At 31.6% G+C, this 15769-nt stretch overlaps 1 protein-coding gene across 2 annotated transcripts; it reads left to right on the top strand.

Annotated features, from left to right (window-relative positions):
- The first annotated feature begins 2941 nt into the window (after positions 1–2941).
- On the top strand, positions 2942–9046 carry LOC120070270 (protein NRT1/ PTR FAMILY 7.3-like). 2 transcript variants are annotated; one of them, XM_039022166.2, is made up of 6 exons: positions 3029–3209; positions 3772–3876; positions 4081–4213; positions 4824–5041; positions 7063–7625; positions 7743–9046. In XM_039022166.2, the coding sequence occupies exons 3-6, from the start codon at positions 4102–4104 to the stop codon at positions 8590–8592; spliced, it is 1743 nt and encodes a 580-aa protein (XP_038878094.1). In that variant the 5' UTR covers positions 3029–3209; positions 3772–3876; positions 4081–4101; the 3' UTR covers positions 8593–9046. The 2 variants fall into 2 exon arrangements, with proteins under 2 accessions (XP_038878093.1, XP_038878094.1); XM_039022165.2 differs by lacking the exon at positions 3772–3876 and having other exon boundaries at positions 2942–3209.
- The last annotated feature ends 6723 nt before the right edge of the window (positions 9047–15769 follow it).

The following is a 15769-nucleotide window of genomic DNA, read 5'->3' as shown; positions in this document are numbered from 1 at the left end:
TTTCTTTTCAATTTAGAACTTTTGAAATGCATTTTCCAATATACATCGTACACGAATCAATAATCATTGTTGAATGATAAGATATATAAGTAGTTACTCAATCATGAATATTTTGAAGTCACAATTAATACAATAAATATTGATTGCTTGATTGCTTGATTTTTTTAAAAGAAAATTTGTAGATCCAATGAGAGAGATGTTATGTTATGAACGTTCATATATTGGGTTAGGTTGCGTATGAAACTTTGTAAAGTGGGTGATAATATGTAATATTATTGAGGGGGTAATTTTGGAATAATAAAAACTTAAAAGTTAAACCCACATTAATTACAAAGGTCATCATTTTTTCTTTTCATTCTACTACTCATCATCCTTCAAAATAAAACCTCCACGTATAGAGTAGTCACGATAATAATAATTAATAAATTTGTATATATATATAATTAATAATAATATCTTAAATGTTTATTCAATCATAGTTTAATATGCGTAACCAATTCGAATATAGACATTGATTATCATCTTAAAAGTTTGATGACATGATTCAATCTCTAAATTGTTGAACCGGAAAAAAAGAGTTTCTTTTGATGTAATATGGAGTGACATAGAAAATATTAAGTTAGAGATTTAACCGACGTTCTTTTGAAATCTACCTCTCGTGAGTTTTCAAAAAATTTTAAGTACCGAATGTGTCCCTAAATTTTCGATTTTGTAATTAATAAAGTTATGCATTTAAAATTTTATATGTCTTGTAATTATACATATGTTTAGTTGGTTTCGATAGTTCTTTTAGGTGTGTTTGTATTTGTATTTTGATCTTAAGGTTCTATTCTCTTTACCGTTCATTACCTTTTAAAAGTATATGTTAGTCAATTTAATTGAGTTGTGTATAAATATAAAAGGGTAATTACATTGAATAGTACTTTTAGATATAATAATTAAGTATATAACAACATTTTTAAACAATTGCAAATATAACACAACCTATCGAGATAAACTCTATTGCTAATAGATTCATATTGATGATATAGTCTATTAGTGATAAATTCGTATTAGTAATATGATCTATCACTGATAGATTTCGAAAGTAAAATCTAAATTTTGCTATATCTGCAATTTTTTTACATTTTACTATATCTATAAATACTTTGTGGTTGAATCTCATTGCTTACCGACTATAAATTTGATTCTGAAAAAAGTGGAGAGTTTGGGAGAAATACTATGTTTGGCTTGAACACATTTGGACCCTATCGAAAATTTGGGAGAGAACACTGCATTTGTTTTCCTTCATAGAGAATGAAGTGTATATATATATATTTGCATAAGAGTGTTAATAAATTTATCTTCCTTCTTAAAATATATATATATATATATATATATATATACACTGACATACTAATATCTTTTCGAAGATTGGAAGTTCGAATAATCTCTATTGTCACGTAAAAATTATTAGTTTATGCTAAAATTCAAGTCATGCATTTGAATATTTAGGAAACAATGAATTAATATGTGACAAGTTACCACCAAAATTTATTTTCACAACACAAACAAAACAAAATAGAGAAATGGGAATTTATCTTCATTCTAAAAATTTTATTTTCCATATTTTTACGTCATCTACTTCTTTTGTTTGTCTATCCAAATAAAAAAAAAGAGTGGTCAATATACGTTTGGATTAAAAAAAAAAAGAAAAAAAAAAAAGAAGTAGAATCCAATATTTCAAAAAATACCTTGTTTGAAATAAATTTATAAAACCTTATCACTGGTTTAGAATGAATTTCTAAGAGCTTATCAAAGTATTATTCTTAATGATTTTGTTTCTAACTTATTAAAAAAATCTCTTCAAATGCATTTTATTTAACTAAAACGAATATAACACAATTTACATATAAATTTCCTAACGATCGAAAGGTACATAGTTCAAATCACCTGTTATATATTATACTAAAAAAGTAACCCAAGTTCAATTACTTTCACTATCAAAATAATATAATCAACCTTCAATCTCCCCTAAACTAATTATTTCAAAACAAAATTACCAAGAAAATTATAAAAAAAAAAATGAAAAATGAAAAATTATTGAATGAAACCCACCTCAATGTAACTACCTTTCAATAACAGTCAAATATAGATTAAGCCCCATAATAATTAGAAATTTGAGATACTATTGTAATTTTTTCTCATACATTGAGAAAAAAAAACCTCCCAGTTGCCTATTGAATAACTTCTCCTTCAAAGGAGTAATTTTTCTTTTTGTTGGGTTAAAAAACTATTTTGATCATTACAGATATGTAAATGTCTATTTTTAGTCCTTCAAATTTTAATAACTCTTAAATTTAATCCCTCGAAATTAAACTTGATCAAAACTAGTTAAATAATAATAATAATTTTCAGGCAAGAAAATACATTATGCGAATATGTATCCAAAATTTATAATAAAAATATTAATACGTAATAAAACATTTTTTTAAATAACAATAAACTAGTACTAATGATTAAAATTAGGTATTTGAAATATATAGGCCAAAATTAAACAAGACTCAAAGCATAGTATTAAATTTTCATCGATATCGACATGAGGGATGAATCGAATATTTTTGTAGAAAAATCCATAAAACGTTAAAAAAAAAAAGTAACAAAATATCATTAATATAAATATAATATAAATAATATACCTATTAATTTTATTTAAAAATTATAAAATATTTATTTACTAAATTAAAATTTCTATTTTTTGCTATTCAAATAGAAATTTTAATAAAATAAAGACTTCGACTTTTAAACCTGGTCTCAAAGTACAATGAATATGTTATTTTCTTTTTCCACCCACTTAAAATTGGACACTTTTAATTATTTTTCCTCACTCTTCAAAAGGAAAAAAAAAAATATATATATATATATATATATATATTTAAAAAATTGCACTCTCTTTTTCCTCGTCCTTTCCCACTTTCTCACAGTTGTCCAATTTTATTTTTCTCTCTCCTTTGTCTATAAATAGACCCCAAATCCCACATCCCTTCTCCCCAGATACACCTCTCCATTTCCCATCCCATCATCATCAAATCATCTCCAAATAATTTCCATCACCATATTTTTTTCCTCAACTTTTTAGGCCAATAAAATTCCTCATCTTTGTTGCTCTCTCTCCAAGTTCTTCGAGTTTCCCTTCGATGACTTATCTCAATATCTCCTGTTTTCGTCAGGTTTGTAATCCATAATAAAACAAATACTTACATTTTTTCTCTCTATCTTTTCTCTCTTGTAATCGTTACGTATCCATGTAAGTTTACGTGGACAAACAAGATTAATATTTTGAGAGGATAACACTTGCCAAACTACAAGCAAAACTCATTTTCTAATGTACCATCTTTTTTTTTTTCTTCTCTAAATTTGAGTGTCTAAATAGAAATATTTACCGATTCATGAGTAGACAAATATATTTTTTTTTATTAAGAAAAACTAGAAAATAATTTTCAGTTGGTATACATATATGCTCTTCCTTGGTTAGTATTGAAGTAGAAAGATAGGATTAGTATTAGATTGTATTTACATAAATTTCTATTATTTTGAACTGTATGATCCTACACCGTTTAATTATCGAGAAAATTTGTAGGATTTTAACTCAAGTGGTAGATCGTTAATCTTAAAAATTTAACCCCATATCTCATATAAAGAAAATAAAATTAAAAAGGAAAAAAAAAGAATTTTTTATAATTCACTTTTTTTTTTTTTGGTGTTTAATTGGGTGGATTTTACGTGTTTTAGGGATTAGCGCTGGATTCATGAGTGAAAAAGAATAAAGAATAAAAAATGTGAAGAGATAGAAGAGTGAAAAAGGACCGATGTTGTTCAGAAAAACTTTACTAAAATGTATTTCCAAATTCTTCTCTTTAACCTTTTTATTTATTTATTTATTTTCAGATTATTTATTTATTTTTCAGATTCAGAACTTTGGATTCTTGGTTCTGATTTCTCTGAAATGCGGTGGTTATTTAAATACATAGTTTTTGTACGTGAGAATTTCCATTTTTTTTTTTAAAAAAAATAATTTTTAAATTTTTTTGTATTTTGTAGAGTACTACAAAAAAGAAGAAGATGGCAATACCGGAGAAGGAAGCGTGTACACTCGACGGAGCTGTCGACCGACACGGTCGCCCCGCCATCCGGGACAAAACTGGAACTTGGGTTGCTGGAATTTTGATACTTGGTAATTCAATTTGGACCATATTATTTGTGATAGTGTTCATAATTTCATATTATTTATATACCTCAAGATTATATTGGATTTTTATGTTAGTTTAATTCATCTACGTTATAAAATATATATACACACATATATAGATATACACTCTTAAAATTTATACTAATTTAAGATATAAGGTCTACCATTTTGTTGAGAACACTAGGCTAAATCATCACCAAGTTTGATTTGATATGACTTTTTAAAAAAGTAATGAATTTTAAGGACACTTTTTACAAGCATTTTTTTTTTCAAAAGAAGAGAAAATACCAATTAAATGCGTTGTTGTCTTTTCATAATTTGTCTAATTTCCAAAAAGTGTTTTAATTAAAGTTAATTTCCAAAAAGTGTTTTAATTAAAGTTTTGAAAAGTATTTTTGATAGGTTATTTATCTTTTTTAAAAGAAAAAAATTGACATAACAAGAATCTTAATAGTTACATGGACACCGGGATGTAACATATGTTTAGTAGGTAAAAAATAAACCAAATAAATATGCATTACCACATAAGAAGGTTTAGAAGTAGAATTTAAAGTGAATAAGTTGTGATATATATGATTGTTTAATAATGGGACAGTGAACCAAGGGCTAGCTACACTGGCATTTTTTGGAGTTGGAGTAAATTTGGTGTTGTTTCTCACAAGAGTGGTGGGACAAGACAATGCTGAAGCAGCCAACAACGTTAGCAAGTGGACAGGAACAGTCTACATTTTCTCTCTTCTTGGAGCTTTCCTTAGTGATTCCTACTGGGGAAGATTCAAGACTTGTGCCATATTTCAAGCCATTTTCGTTATTGTAAGTTAACAATAATCACTTTCTCTAAATTGCTTCTCTTTATTTATAATGTTTGTTGATTGCTCAAAAACACACGTTTTGGAGAATATGTATGTTCGGTATTTGAGTTTTAAAAATGTAATTTTTTAGTCCCAAAGTTTATAAAAATAGATTCAAAAGGTCTTTGAAGTAGTTTTTGTTTGATTTTTTAAATTTTTAAAAATAGCTTTTAAAGAGGATGTAATTTTAAAAAAATTATTCTTCTAGTTTAAAATGTAATATAATTATTCAAAACACTAGTATAGAGTTATTTGAGAGATTTTTTTAACCTGTTTTTATAAATATGGAAACTAAAAAAAGTACATTTTTAAAATTCAGATATCAAACATAGATATTCCTCCAGATTTGGGGATTAAAAATGTAATTTTCCAAAAAAAAAATAATTGTCTTACTTTTTTGAGGTTTTTTTTTTTTTTTTTCTTTCCATCACCTTTTAAAAAGTCATATGAAACTTGCTCTAACAACTTCATGAATTTATAATTATTTGTCTTTAATACCCTATTTTTATATGTCAATAATAAGAAAGAAATGAAATGACATTACATAAAGATTATTTAGCGTGTGGATGCGACTCAACTTTCTAGATATATGGAATTATTGACACGATGTTTAAGGGCATCGTGTCGCCTTTATTATGGTAGCTATCATATTATTGTGTTTTTCGTTGCTATTTGCTAAAACTATTCAATATGACAATAGTAGGGATTTATGTTAGAAATGGGAAAATTTAATAATTTTAATGAAATGTTTATTTGAATGAAAATCATGCCATTTTACTATGATATATGATGAAAAACAATATATTATTAGGTTGTCAGGATGTTGAATAGTAACCTTTCAAAATTAAAAATATCATGGGACTATTTATGGTGTCAATTTCAACTTTAATTCAAACTTTGCAATTAAATATAATTCCCACTTGTAAATTTTGTAATGATTCCACGGTGTCGTTTAGTGGGGAAAAAAAAAGAGGAAAAGTTGCCTTTGTCTAGACATAAATCTAAACAGATGTGTGTTTGATATTAAACCACAAAACAAATGTTTACTAAAGTTGCAAACTCAATGTAAATGTGTGTTAGAAAGTGACCCAATAATGTAGATCAATAAAAAATAATAATAATAACATTCATAATTGGCGCCCACATGTGACCTTTTTTTATTTTTTATTTTTTTAACCAACATTGATGTAATTCTAATTTTTTTAAAATAAAAATAAAAATTGATTATTACTTAGAATACAAAGTAACAGAGAAAACTTAGACTTGTAAAATTTTGTATCTAAACTAAACTATGTAAAATAATAATAAAAAAAATAGTTTCACAAGTAAACATTGTAGTAAAAAATATATAAAAAAAATGATGAATGTAAAATAGTAAAAACGGTAGCAAATTGTAAATAGAAGTCTTAGAATAGTGTTGACCGTAGGTAATTTAAAGTTTTGAAATAGTATTCAATATAGTAAAAGAATGTTATTATAGTATTAAGATAATCGTTGTTCCAAACATCCCCTAAATAGTCTATAGGAAGGAATTTGACAAACCCAAAAGCTAAATACAATTGAAAAGAAAAAGACATAATAATTAAAAGGTCAAAGTTTCAAAACATATGGAGAGGAATTCGAACCTTTAACCTTATAATCAATTATAGATTGATTTAAGACAATGATTAGATGCAATATAGGGTAGACTTATATCTCATAGAAGCATTTTTATTTGGCACGTGATTTAATTGTATAATGGGATGAGATGTACAAAGGATAGGTGTACATGCAGTAGATATATTTTTCTTAGATGCAGCTAGGTCAATACACCTATGACTTTATAGGATGCAGCAAAAAAATGAAGGAAATTGACTTCATGGTTTAACCCATTTTGATTGGATGAAGATATAAACAAATGGATAAAAAAAGGCACAATGAAAAAGGGTGAAGATGGACATAGAAAGAAGTATTGTTTAAAGTTTTGTTCTTCCTCTTGGACAGGGTCTTGCTTCACTATCAATAACATCCTACATATTTCTGGTGAGACCTAAAGGATGTGGTGATGAACATACTCCATGCAATTCTCATTCCTCCTTCCACATTGCTCTGTTCTACCTCTCAGTTTACTTGGTTGCCCTTGGCAATGGAGGCTACCAACCCAATATAGCTACATTTGGGGCAGATCAGTTTGATGAAGAAGACCCTAAAGAAGGCATCTCTAAAATTGCTTTCTTCAGCTATTTCTACTTGGCTCTGAACCTTGGTTCCCTATTCTCCAATACAATTTTGGGTTACTTTGAAGATGAAGGAATGTGGGTGCTTGGATTTTGGGCTTCTACAGCCTCTGCTGCCATGGCTTTGCTCTTGTTCCTCTGTGGAATCCCTAGGTATAGACATTTCACTCCTAAAGGAAATCCCCTCTCTAGGGTTTCTCAAGTGGTGGTTGCAGCTACTAGAAAATGGAAGGTTCAGATGATGCCTAATTCAGAGGGGTTGTTTGATGATGATGAGAAGGAATTGGTTAACAATGGGGCTAGGAGAATTCTCCATACCAATGGATTCAAGTGAGTTTCCTCATCCATTTCTGTTTGATTTGATTGAGATTGAGTTTTGAATTGATTGTTTGATTTCAAGAAAAATGAATGTAACGTGTCTATGTGTGATTCTGTTGTCCTCTACAGATTTTTGGATAGAGCAGCAGTAATTACCTCATCGGAGACGGACCGATTAGACGACGGAGCTCGGAATCCATGGCGTCTCTGTACTGTTACTCAAGTCGAAGAAGTCAAATGCATCCTCAGACTCCTCCCTATTTGGCTTTGCACGATTCTCTACTCCGTCGTCTTCACTCAAATGGCTTCTCTGTTCGTCGAGCAAGGCGCGGCCATGAGAACCAACATTTCCACATTCCACATCCCTCCTGCAAGCATGTCGAGCTTCGACATTCTCAGCGTCGCAGCGTTTATCTTCATCTACCGTAGAGTAATCGATCCAGTCTTTGCTCGATTAACCAAATCAAGCCTCACAGAGCTTCAAAGAATGGGGATTGGCCTCGTAATCGCAATCTGCGCCATGGTATCCGCCGGAACTGTCGAGATTTTCCGTCTAAAACACGCCAACAAAGAATGCCTCCATTGCGACGATTCAAGTTCCTTAAGCATTTTCTGGCAGATTCCGCAGTATGTACTGATCGGAGCATCGGAGGTTTTCATGTACGTCGGCCAACTGGAATTCTTCAACAGTCAGGCACCTGACGGACTCAAAAGCTTCGGTAGCGCTCTCTGTATGACCTCGATTTCCTTCGGGAACTACGTTAGCAGCTTGCTGGTGACGATCGTAATGAAGGTATCGGCGACCGATAACATGCCGGGATGGATCCCCGGGAACCTAAACAAAGGCCATTTAGACCGATTTTACTTCCTCTTGGCTGCCCTTACGGCGGCGGATCTCGCCGTCTACATCCTCTGCGCCAAATGGTACAAATACATCAAATTCGAGAGCCGTGAGGCCGACGTCGCCGCCACCGTCTAGGGTTCCGCTCCGCTCCGGCCGACAATGGCGGCGGAATAAGGTTGGAGGTAGAAGAATGTAGTTGCCACTTGCCAGTGATATATCCATTTCATGCCGTTTGATCCAATTTCGATGGTTTATGATCGAATTATTAGATTGGAAGAAAATAAATAAATAAATAGTTTCGAGGTGGTTCGATCAAGATCGTTGAAATTGGACCGGACAATCGTGGCCGTAGATTTTGAAGAGAAAAAAACCCACACCGGTTGAAGGATGATCGCCGGTTAATGCAATGAAACTTGGGAGATGATTCCGATTGCTTCTCCAGTTGAGCGGTGTTGTGAGAGATTTTACTTGACAAGGTGGGTGTGTTGAGTAAAAACTTCTATTCATCTCTTTTCTATTTAATTCAATGTTTCATTGTATTATTTTTCATTCTCTGTATTTAATTAAATTGGCCCATTTTTATTTTTAAGCTCTTAATTTTCAAATTTAGTGTGAATTATATGAACCATGAAATTAGTTTAAAACAAAAATTCATCAAATAAATTACTAACAAAAATTCAAACTTAGAGACACTTCAACTTCGTCAAAGGCTCGAAACCCAAAAACTAGCCTAAATTCATTCTCTGAATTTAAACTCGACCTAAAGTCAAGGTTTAATTGGTCCAACTCCGTTCAACCTATTTATTCATTAGATTGGATATGAATCACCATTTTAAAAATTAAGCCAACCATATGATTGTTATTCAATGGATTAATCCAATGGTCAAATTGAAACTTGACCTAAACTTTAAACTTTGATCTAATAATAAGTTATGGTTCAACTCAGGATTGGATAATTAACTTGGCCATTTAAAATTGGGTCAGCCCAATCCAAACCCAAATAATGCTTAAATAATGATGAGGGTGAGAGACACTTAAAACAAATCAAACATAGAAAAAGTAATGATAGGTTGATATATTCTAATTAAATGATGTGAGTGGCACTAGGACATTAACTTAGAGATGGTCAATTGCAAACGAAAACAAAATTACGTTTTTTTTTTTTTTTTTTTTTTGTTTGTTTAGGTTACATTTAGATCACTGGGTTTTAAACTCAACAATTTGCAACTAAAGTTTACATTTTGAAAGTATTATTGGTGTTTTCATAAATTATTAATGGAGAGTTGACGTGACACTTATTTTTTTATTTTAAAAAACAAATATTAAACCTAATAGATCTATTTTTTTTTACTCTATATATACATACATACATATATGTGTATGTATCCTCTTTCTTTCTCTTCCCTCTCTTTTTTCTCCTTTTACTTAGTTTTTGATTTTTTAAAAATATATCAATCGATGAATTAGTAGTAGTTGTTATTTACATTCCATTTAGTATTAGTATTAGGAATAGATTTTGATCATAAATTTTTTTTAATCTCTCGTTACTTAGGACTTTATTATTCTCCTTAGGCTTATATTAAATAGAGAAATGAGTTTGATTGTCCATGGCTGAAACGAAGAGAAACCCATTCTAAGAAAAAGAAGATAACTCTTATTCCTTTTATTTTAGTTTTAAAAAGGGGGAAGAATTGGATAGGAAGGAAAAAGGGGAAAAATGCAGTTGCCAGTGACGATAGTGGTGACCATCAAGAGTTGCTATGAAAGGAAAATGAATGAAAAATGAGAGACCACTAAAGGGAAGATAATAGAAATAATGATAAAAAAATAAATATGTCTTTTAGTTTAATAATTAAAAGAGTTGGAATACATTTTGGCAAGTAAAAAAATAGGTACATGTGGGGTTTTCATTAATTAATATAAAAATAAATGAATGGACCAATAATGCTACCAAATGTCTGGATTATACCTACAAGCCTTCTCACAGAAAGTAGAGGAAAACCAAGCAGATAACCTAAAAGAACCCCCAACAACTTGATCAAAGAAAGAAGAAGAGAGATTTATAAAATAAGCTCTAAAACTATTGAAAGACACCATCGTACGAACAAGATGGTGCACCACCCCATTCGCTCCTGTCAGGCACCAAGCGAAAGATGTAACTTGGGAAGTCTCAGACGAGGAAACAATCTCCTCCACTAAATTACAAAACTTAGACAGATCACAGCCTACATGGTTAACGACATTAATAAGATCAGCACAATCAAACTCCACAATCAAGGGGGAAAGTACAACCACTGACCCGGTTCAAAACATCCGAAAGGTCCTTGATCATTGCAAGGACCTCAAAGTTTGTAATAGTCCACCCCACCAACACCTTCTCACACCCAACACATGCCAGAGCTAACAAAGTCATGAATAATCCAACCAATCCCTCATGGGGTATCTTGATCGAACCAGGATGCATTGACATTTAATTTCCAAAAGCCTCATGTGGGTGGAGTCCAAGACACCTAACTCAGATGGTTCTCAAGTCTTTGAGCGGGAACAATCCCGCCAACCACCTCCTTGTACACCTCAACGTGTATATAGATTTTGTGTAAAAAAGACCCCCCCTCGAAAATGGTGTTGTCTACCAAACGTAAATCTCAGGATGGTTGAATTTGAAAATTCAATGACCCAAATGCAATCTACACCAAGCTCAAAAGACAAAAAGTACATTTTTCTTTTTTTAAAAAATAGTAATCCGATAAGAATGCAAAACTACGAAATGCATCCACATTGAAATATTAGATTTATGTGTTTAAATTATACAAACTGCGAATACAAGACTAAAAAACCCTATACATGTAATTTTTTGAATTATCATTTGTATTTGTTAGAACATATGTCGCAAAGAGTTGCTACGTCGTAGAGGAACCACTACTCTGAAAGTAATTACGGCGCGACCTCGGTGTTAATCACTATGCTGTTTACTCCCCAAGGTTAACACAACCTCCAATTTCAAGTGTGCACTCGTCGAAAAATGGACTAGAATCGGAAGAAACGTTGCTTAGAATAGATGAAAATAATATCGGGGGAAGGAACACATATAGATCTTTATTTCTCTCAGATTTGATGAACGTGTTAAGAATACGAAGAGTGGAAACGACTAGGGTTTGTAGAAGAAAAAACGGTCATATATGGGTAAAATAAATAAAACTCATTTCATATTAAAACATTTAACTTTTTAGTAAATCAGATTAAAAAATAAGTAATAAAACTAGAATCACAAGTGCGGTTAGTGAACCTTCCCATCCGACCGGACTGACGACGACGACGACGCACATGTGTGGTAAAAATGTTATACTTTCATCACCAACATACTTTGGACTCACATCTAGCATGCTTTGTATTTTTACCCTTTAGGCATTGCTAAACTTTTTGTTAGACAAAGCTCTCCCACTTCCTTAATTTTTGCTATGGGCCTAAGCCCAAAAGCTATTTCCAACAATTCTCCATAAATGATTGTTACAACAAAGTTAACAAGTAAAACAAAAAACAAAAACAAAAAATTGAAGAAACTGTTCCGAGCAAAGAAAGGGGATCAAACTTAAACATCAATATCTAACGATTTGAATTGATGTATAGTGAAGCAAGTCAACAACCTTGTTAGAGAGAGAGTTACCTCTTGAACTTTCAATAAAGACCCCAAAATACGTTTTACTCCTAATCTTTTTTTTTTTATTATGTGATATAGAGTGTGCTTATTATGGCCATGCACATAAACCTCGGGTCACCATGAAAGCTCTAGAAAGGTAACTTTAAACTCTTTCATAGAAGGTGGCCATATCTTCACTATCATGTTAGATGCTTCATCAAGTTTGTTAGAAAAAAACCAATCAAAACTGAGCTATAAAGACTTTGTCATCTAGTTCGTGTCAAAACCATCTTCATCAAGTCTGTGAAAGACGAACCATTCAAATATTGAGCTATGAACATTTCATCATTATCCATCAAGTTCATATTAGGACCACCCAAAGAAAGGGTTATAGATAATTAAAAGATTTTAGTATTATCCATCAAGTCCATCTTAAGACCACCCGCACAACAGGCAATGGACCATAAAGTCTATTGAAACAAACCACCTAGACAAAAGGCTTTTGGACCATCAAGTCTATCACAATAGACCACCCAGAAAAAAAGGCTATGGATCACTGTAAGGGTTTAAGTGATGGAACTTGTTTGAAGAGAACCTTGGACGGAAACGGATCGATCAAATTCCATTAATTATTGAACCCAAAGTTTATAGTAAACATACAACAAATATGCATTAAAAGTTAAATTACAACATGCTTTTTACAAGAAAAAGGTTCAAGATACATTACCTTTGAAGAACCTTTTTCTTCATGAAACTCCCTCAAACAGAAACAACAACTTCTTGAAGACCTTCTTCAAAGAAAACTCGAACAGAAACTCGAAGGGTGAGAACCCAAGAATGGTGGACTCTGACTATTTTGGTTATGAGGGATAAGTTTTGGTGGAGGAAGAAGATTGAGTAATTCTCTCTAGAACATAAGAACACAAAACACAGAACCTTTTTGTAACTCTCAATCGTCCAACGTTAACAACACTGAAGAAGAAGAAAAACTGTTTTTCTTTTATTTTTCTTTTTGCCATAAAAACCATAACCACCCACTAAAGTGGTTGGAGAGAAAAGATGGGGATTATTATTCAAATAATAATAATATAATAAAAAATATGATAACTAATTTATCATATTATATTTATATTAAATTATATGTTATATCAAATATAACATATAACCTATAGTTTTAATACTGTATCACATAGAATATAAACTATAGTTTCTTTTCTCTTTTAAATGATATTTAATATAAATCTCATTTATATTAAATTTAACAACTATGAATCACATTCATAGAAAATATATTTGAATCTCATTAAAATATTTATTTCCTTCCATTAAGCCATAATGTATCAAATACATTATGAAAATTATATCATATATAATTGAAACAGATTATATCATATATAATTAAATCTCTCTATTAATTTGAACAATTAAACTTATTCTCAACTAAATCCTTTTGAGATACCAAGAGGACCTCGTGGACAGCTCCAATGGTACATGAATAATTAATTAAACTCTTTAATTAAATTATCCATTATTCGTTAACTGTCGGGCACTCCACTAAAGACCGAAAACTGCATTCTTCACACCAGAGATATATTTCTGTGTCCATTGGATATAACCAATAAATAGTACGATGACTCTTCACAAATTTCTCGTAAGTAGAACTGGGCCAAGTTTTGCCCCTATAGTTACATATAACTCCTTAAGTACCACCGATTCTTCTAATGAATAATAGATCATAGTCACACTATGACTAAACCTCTCTCAGGCCAAGAGAGGGTGTGGCGCCACATTGTTCAAGATCCATAATCAGCCCTTAAAGGAGCAATTTATATACTTATCCCTGCTTCAGAGAAGGAGTGAATTCCATCTTGTGTAGCTATGTTCCCAGCTCTCCAATCAGACGAATCCCCAAAATGGTAGACTTGTTGAATCGATGATCTAGCCACTCTCACCCATATAGATACATACATGCATATATGTGCATGTATCCTCTTTCTTTCTCTTCCCTCTTTTTTTCATAAATTATTAACGAAAGCTGACGTGACACTTACTATTTATTAATGTATGTATCCTCTTTCTTAAAAAATATATCAGATGAATTAGTAATGGTTATTTACATTCCATTTAGTATTAGTATTAAGAATAGACTTTGAGCATACATTTTTTTAAATCTCTCATTACTTGGGACTTTATTATTCTCTTTGGGCTTCTATTAAATAGAGAAATGGGTTTGATTGTCCATGGCTGAAATGAAGAGAAACCCATTCTAAGAAAAAGAAGATAATTATTATTCCCTTTATTTTAGTTTTAAAATAAGGGAAGAATGGGACAAGAAGGAAAAAGGGGGAAAATGCAGTTGCTAGTGACATGATGGTGGCCATCAAGAGTTGCTATGAAGGAAAAAAGAATGAACAATGAGAGAGCACTAAAGGGAAGATAATAGGAAAAATAATAAAACTAAATATGTCTTTTAGTTTAATAATTACAAGAGTTGGAATACATTTCGGTAAATAAAAAAACAGACACATGTGAGGTTTTCATTAATTAATATAAAAACAAATTAATGGACCAATAATGCTACCAAATGTTTGGATTACAACTACAAGCCTCCTCATAGATAGCAGAGGAAAACCAAGTATGTAACCCAAAAAACCCCCCAACAACTTGGTTAGAGAAAGAAGAAGAGAGATTTACAAAATAAGTCTTAAAACTATCGAAAGACACAGTCATACGAGCAAGATGGTGTGCCACCCCATCCGCTGCTATCAGGCACCAAGCGAAAGATGTAACCTAGGAAGCCTGAGACAAGGAGACAATCTCCACCACCAAATTACACAATTTAGACAGATCACAACCTACGTGGTTAACGACATTAATAAGATTGGCACAATCAAACTCCACAATCAAGAGGGAAAGTACAACCACTGACCCAGTTCAAAACATTTGAAAGGTCCTTGATCATTGCAAGGACCTCCAAGTTTGTAACAGTCCACCCCACTAACACCTTCTCACACCCAACACATACCAGAGCCAGCAGAGTCATGAATAATCCAACCATTCCCTTATGGGGTATCTTGATCGCACCAGGATGCATTGACATTTAATTTCCAAAAGCCTTATGTGGGTGGAGTCCAAGACACCTAACTCGGATGGTTCTCAAACCTCTGAGTGGGAATAGACTCGCCAGCCACCTCCTTGTACACCTTAACATGCATATAGATTTTGTGTAAAAGAGATCCCCCATCGGAAGTGGTGTTGCAAGATCTTTTTTTTAAAAAAAAAAAAAGAAAGAAAAAGGCTACAAAACATAAATCTCAGGATGGTTGAATTTGAAAACTCAATGACCCAAAGATCTATACCAAGCTCAAAAGACAAAAAGTACATTTTTTTTAAAAAAAAATCCAATAAGAATGCAAAACTACAAAATACATCTACATTGAAATATTAGATTTATATGTTTAAATTATACAAACTGCGAATACAAGACTAAAAGACCCCACATATATAATTTTTTGAATTATCATTTGTATTTGTTAGAACATATGTTGTGAAGAGTTGATGCATCGTGGAGGAACCACTACCCTGAAAGCAATTACGACACGACCTCGGTGCTAATCGCTCTGCTGGTTGCTCCTCAAGGTTAACACAACCTCCAATTTCAGGTGCGCACTCGTC

Source organism: Benincasa hispida, chromosome 1 (assembly GCF_027475165.1).
Source record: "Benincasa hispida cultivar pf3 chromosome 1, pf3_genome.v1.1, whole genome shotgun sequence".
Lineage (NCBI taxonomy): Eukaryota > Viridiplantae > Streptophyta > Magnoliopsida > Cucurbitales > Cucurbitaceae > Benincasa > Benincasa hispida.
The sequence above is the reverse complement of the archived record's forward strand: the minus strand, read 5'-3'. Positions and strand labels throughout refer to the sequence as shown.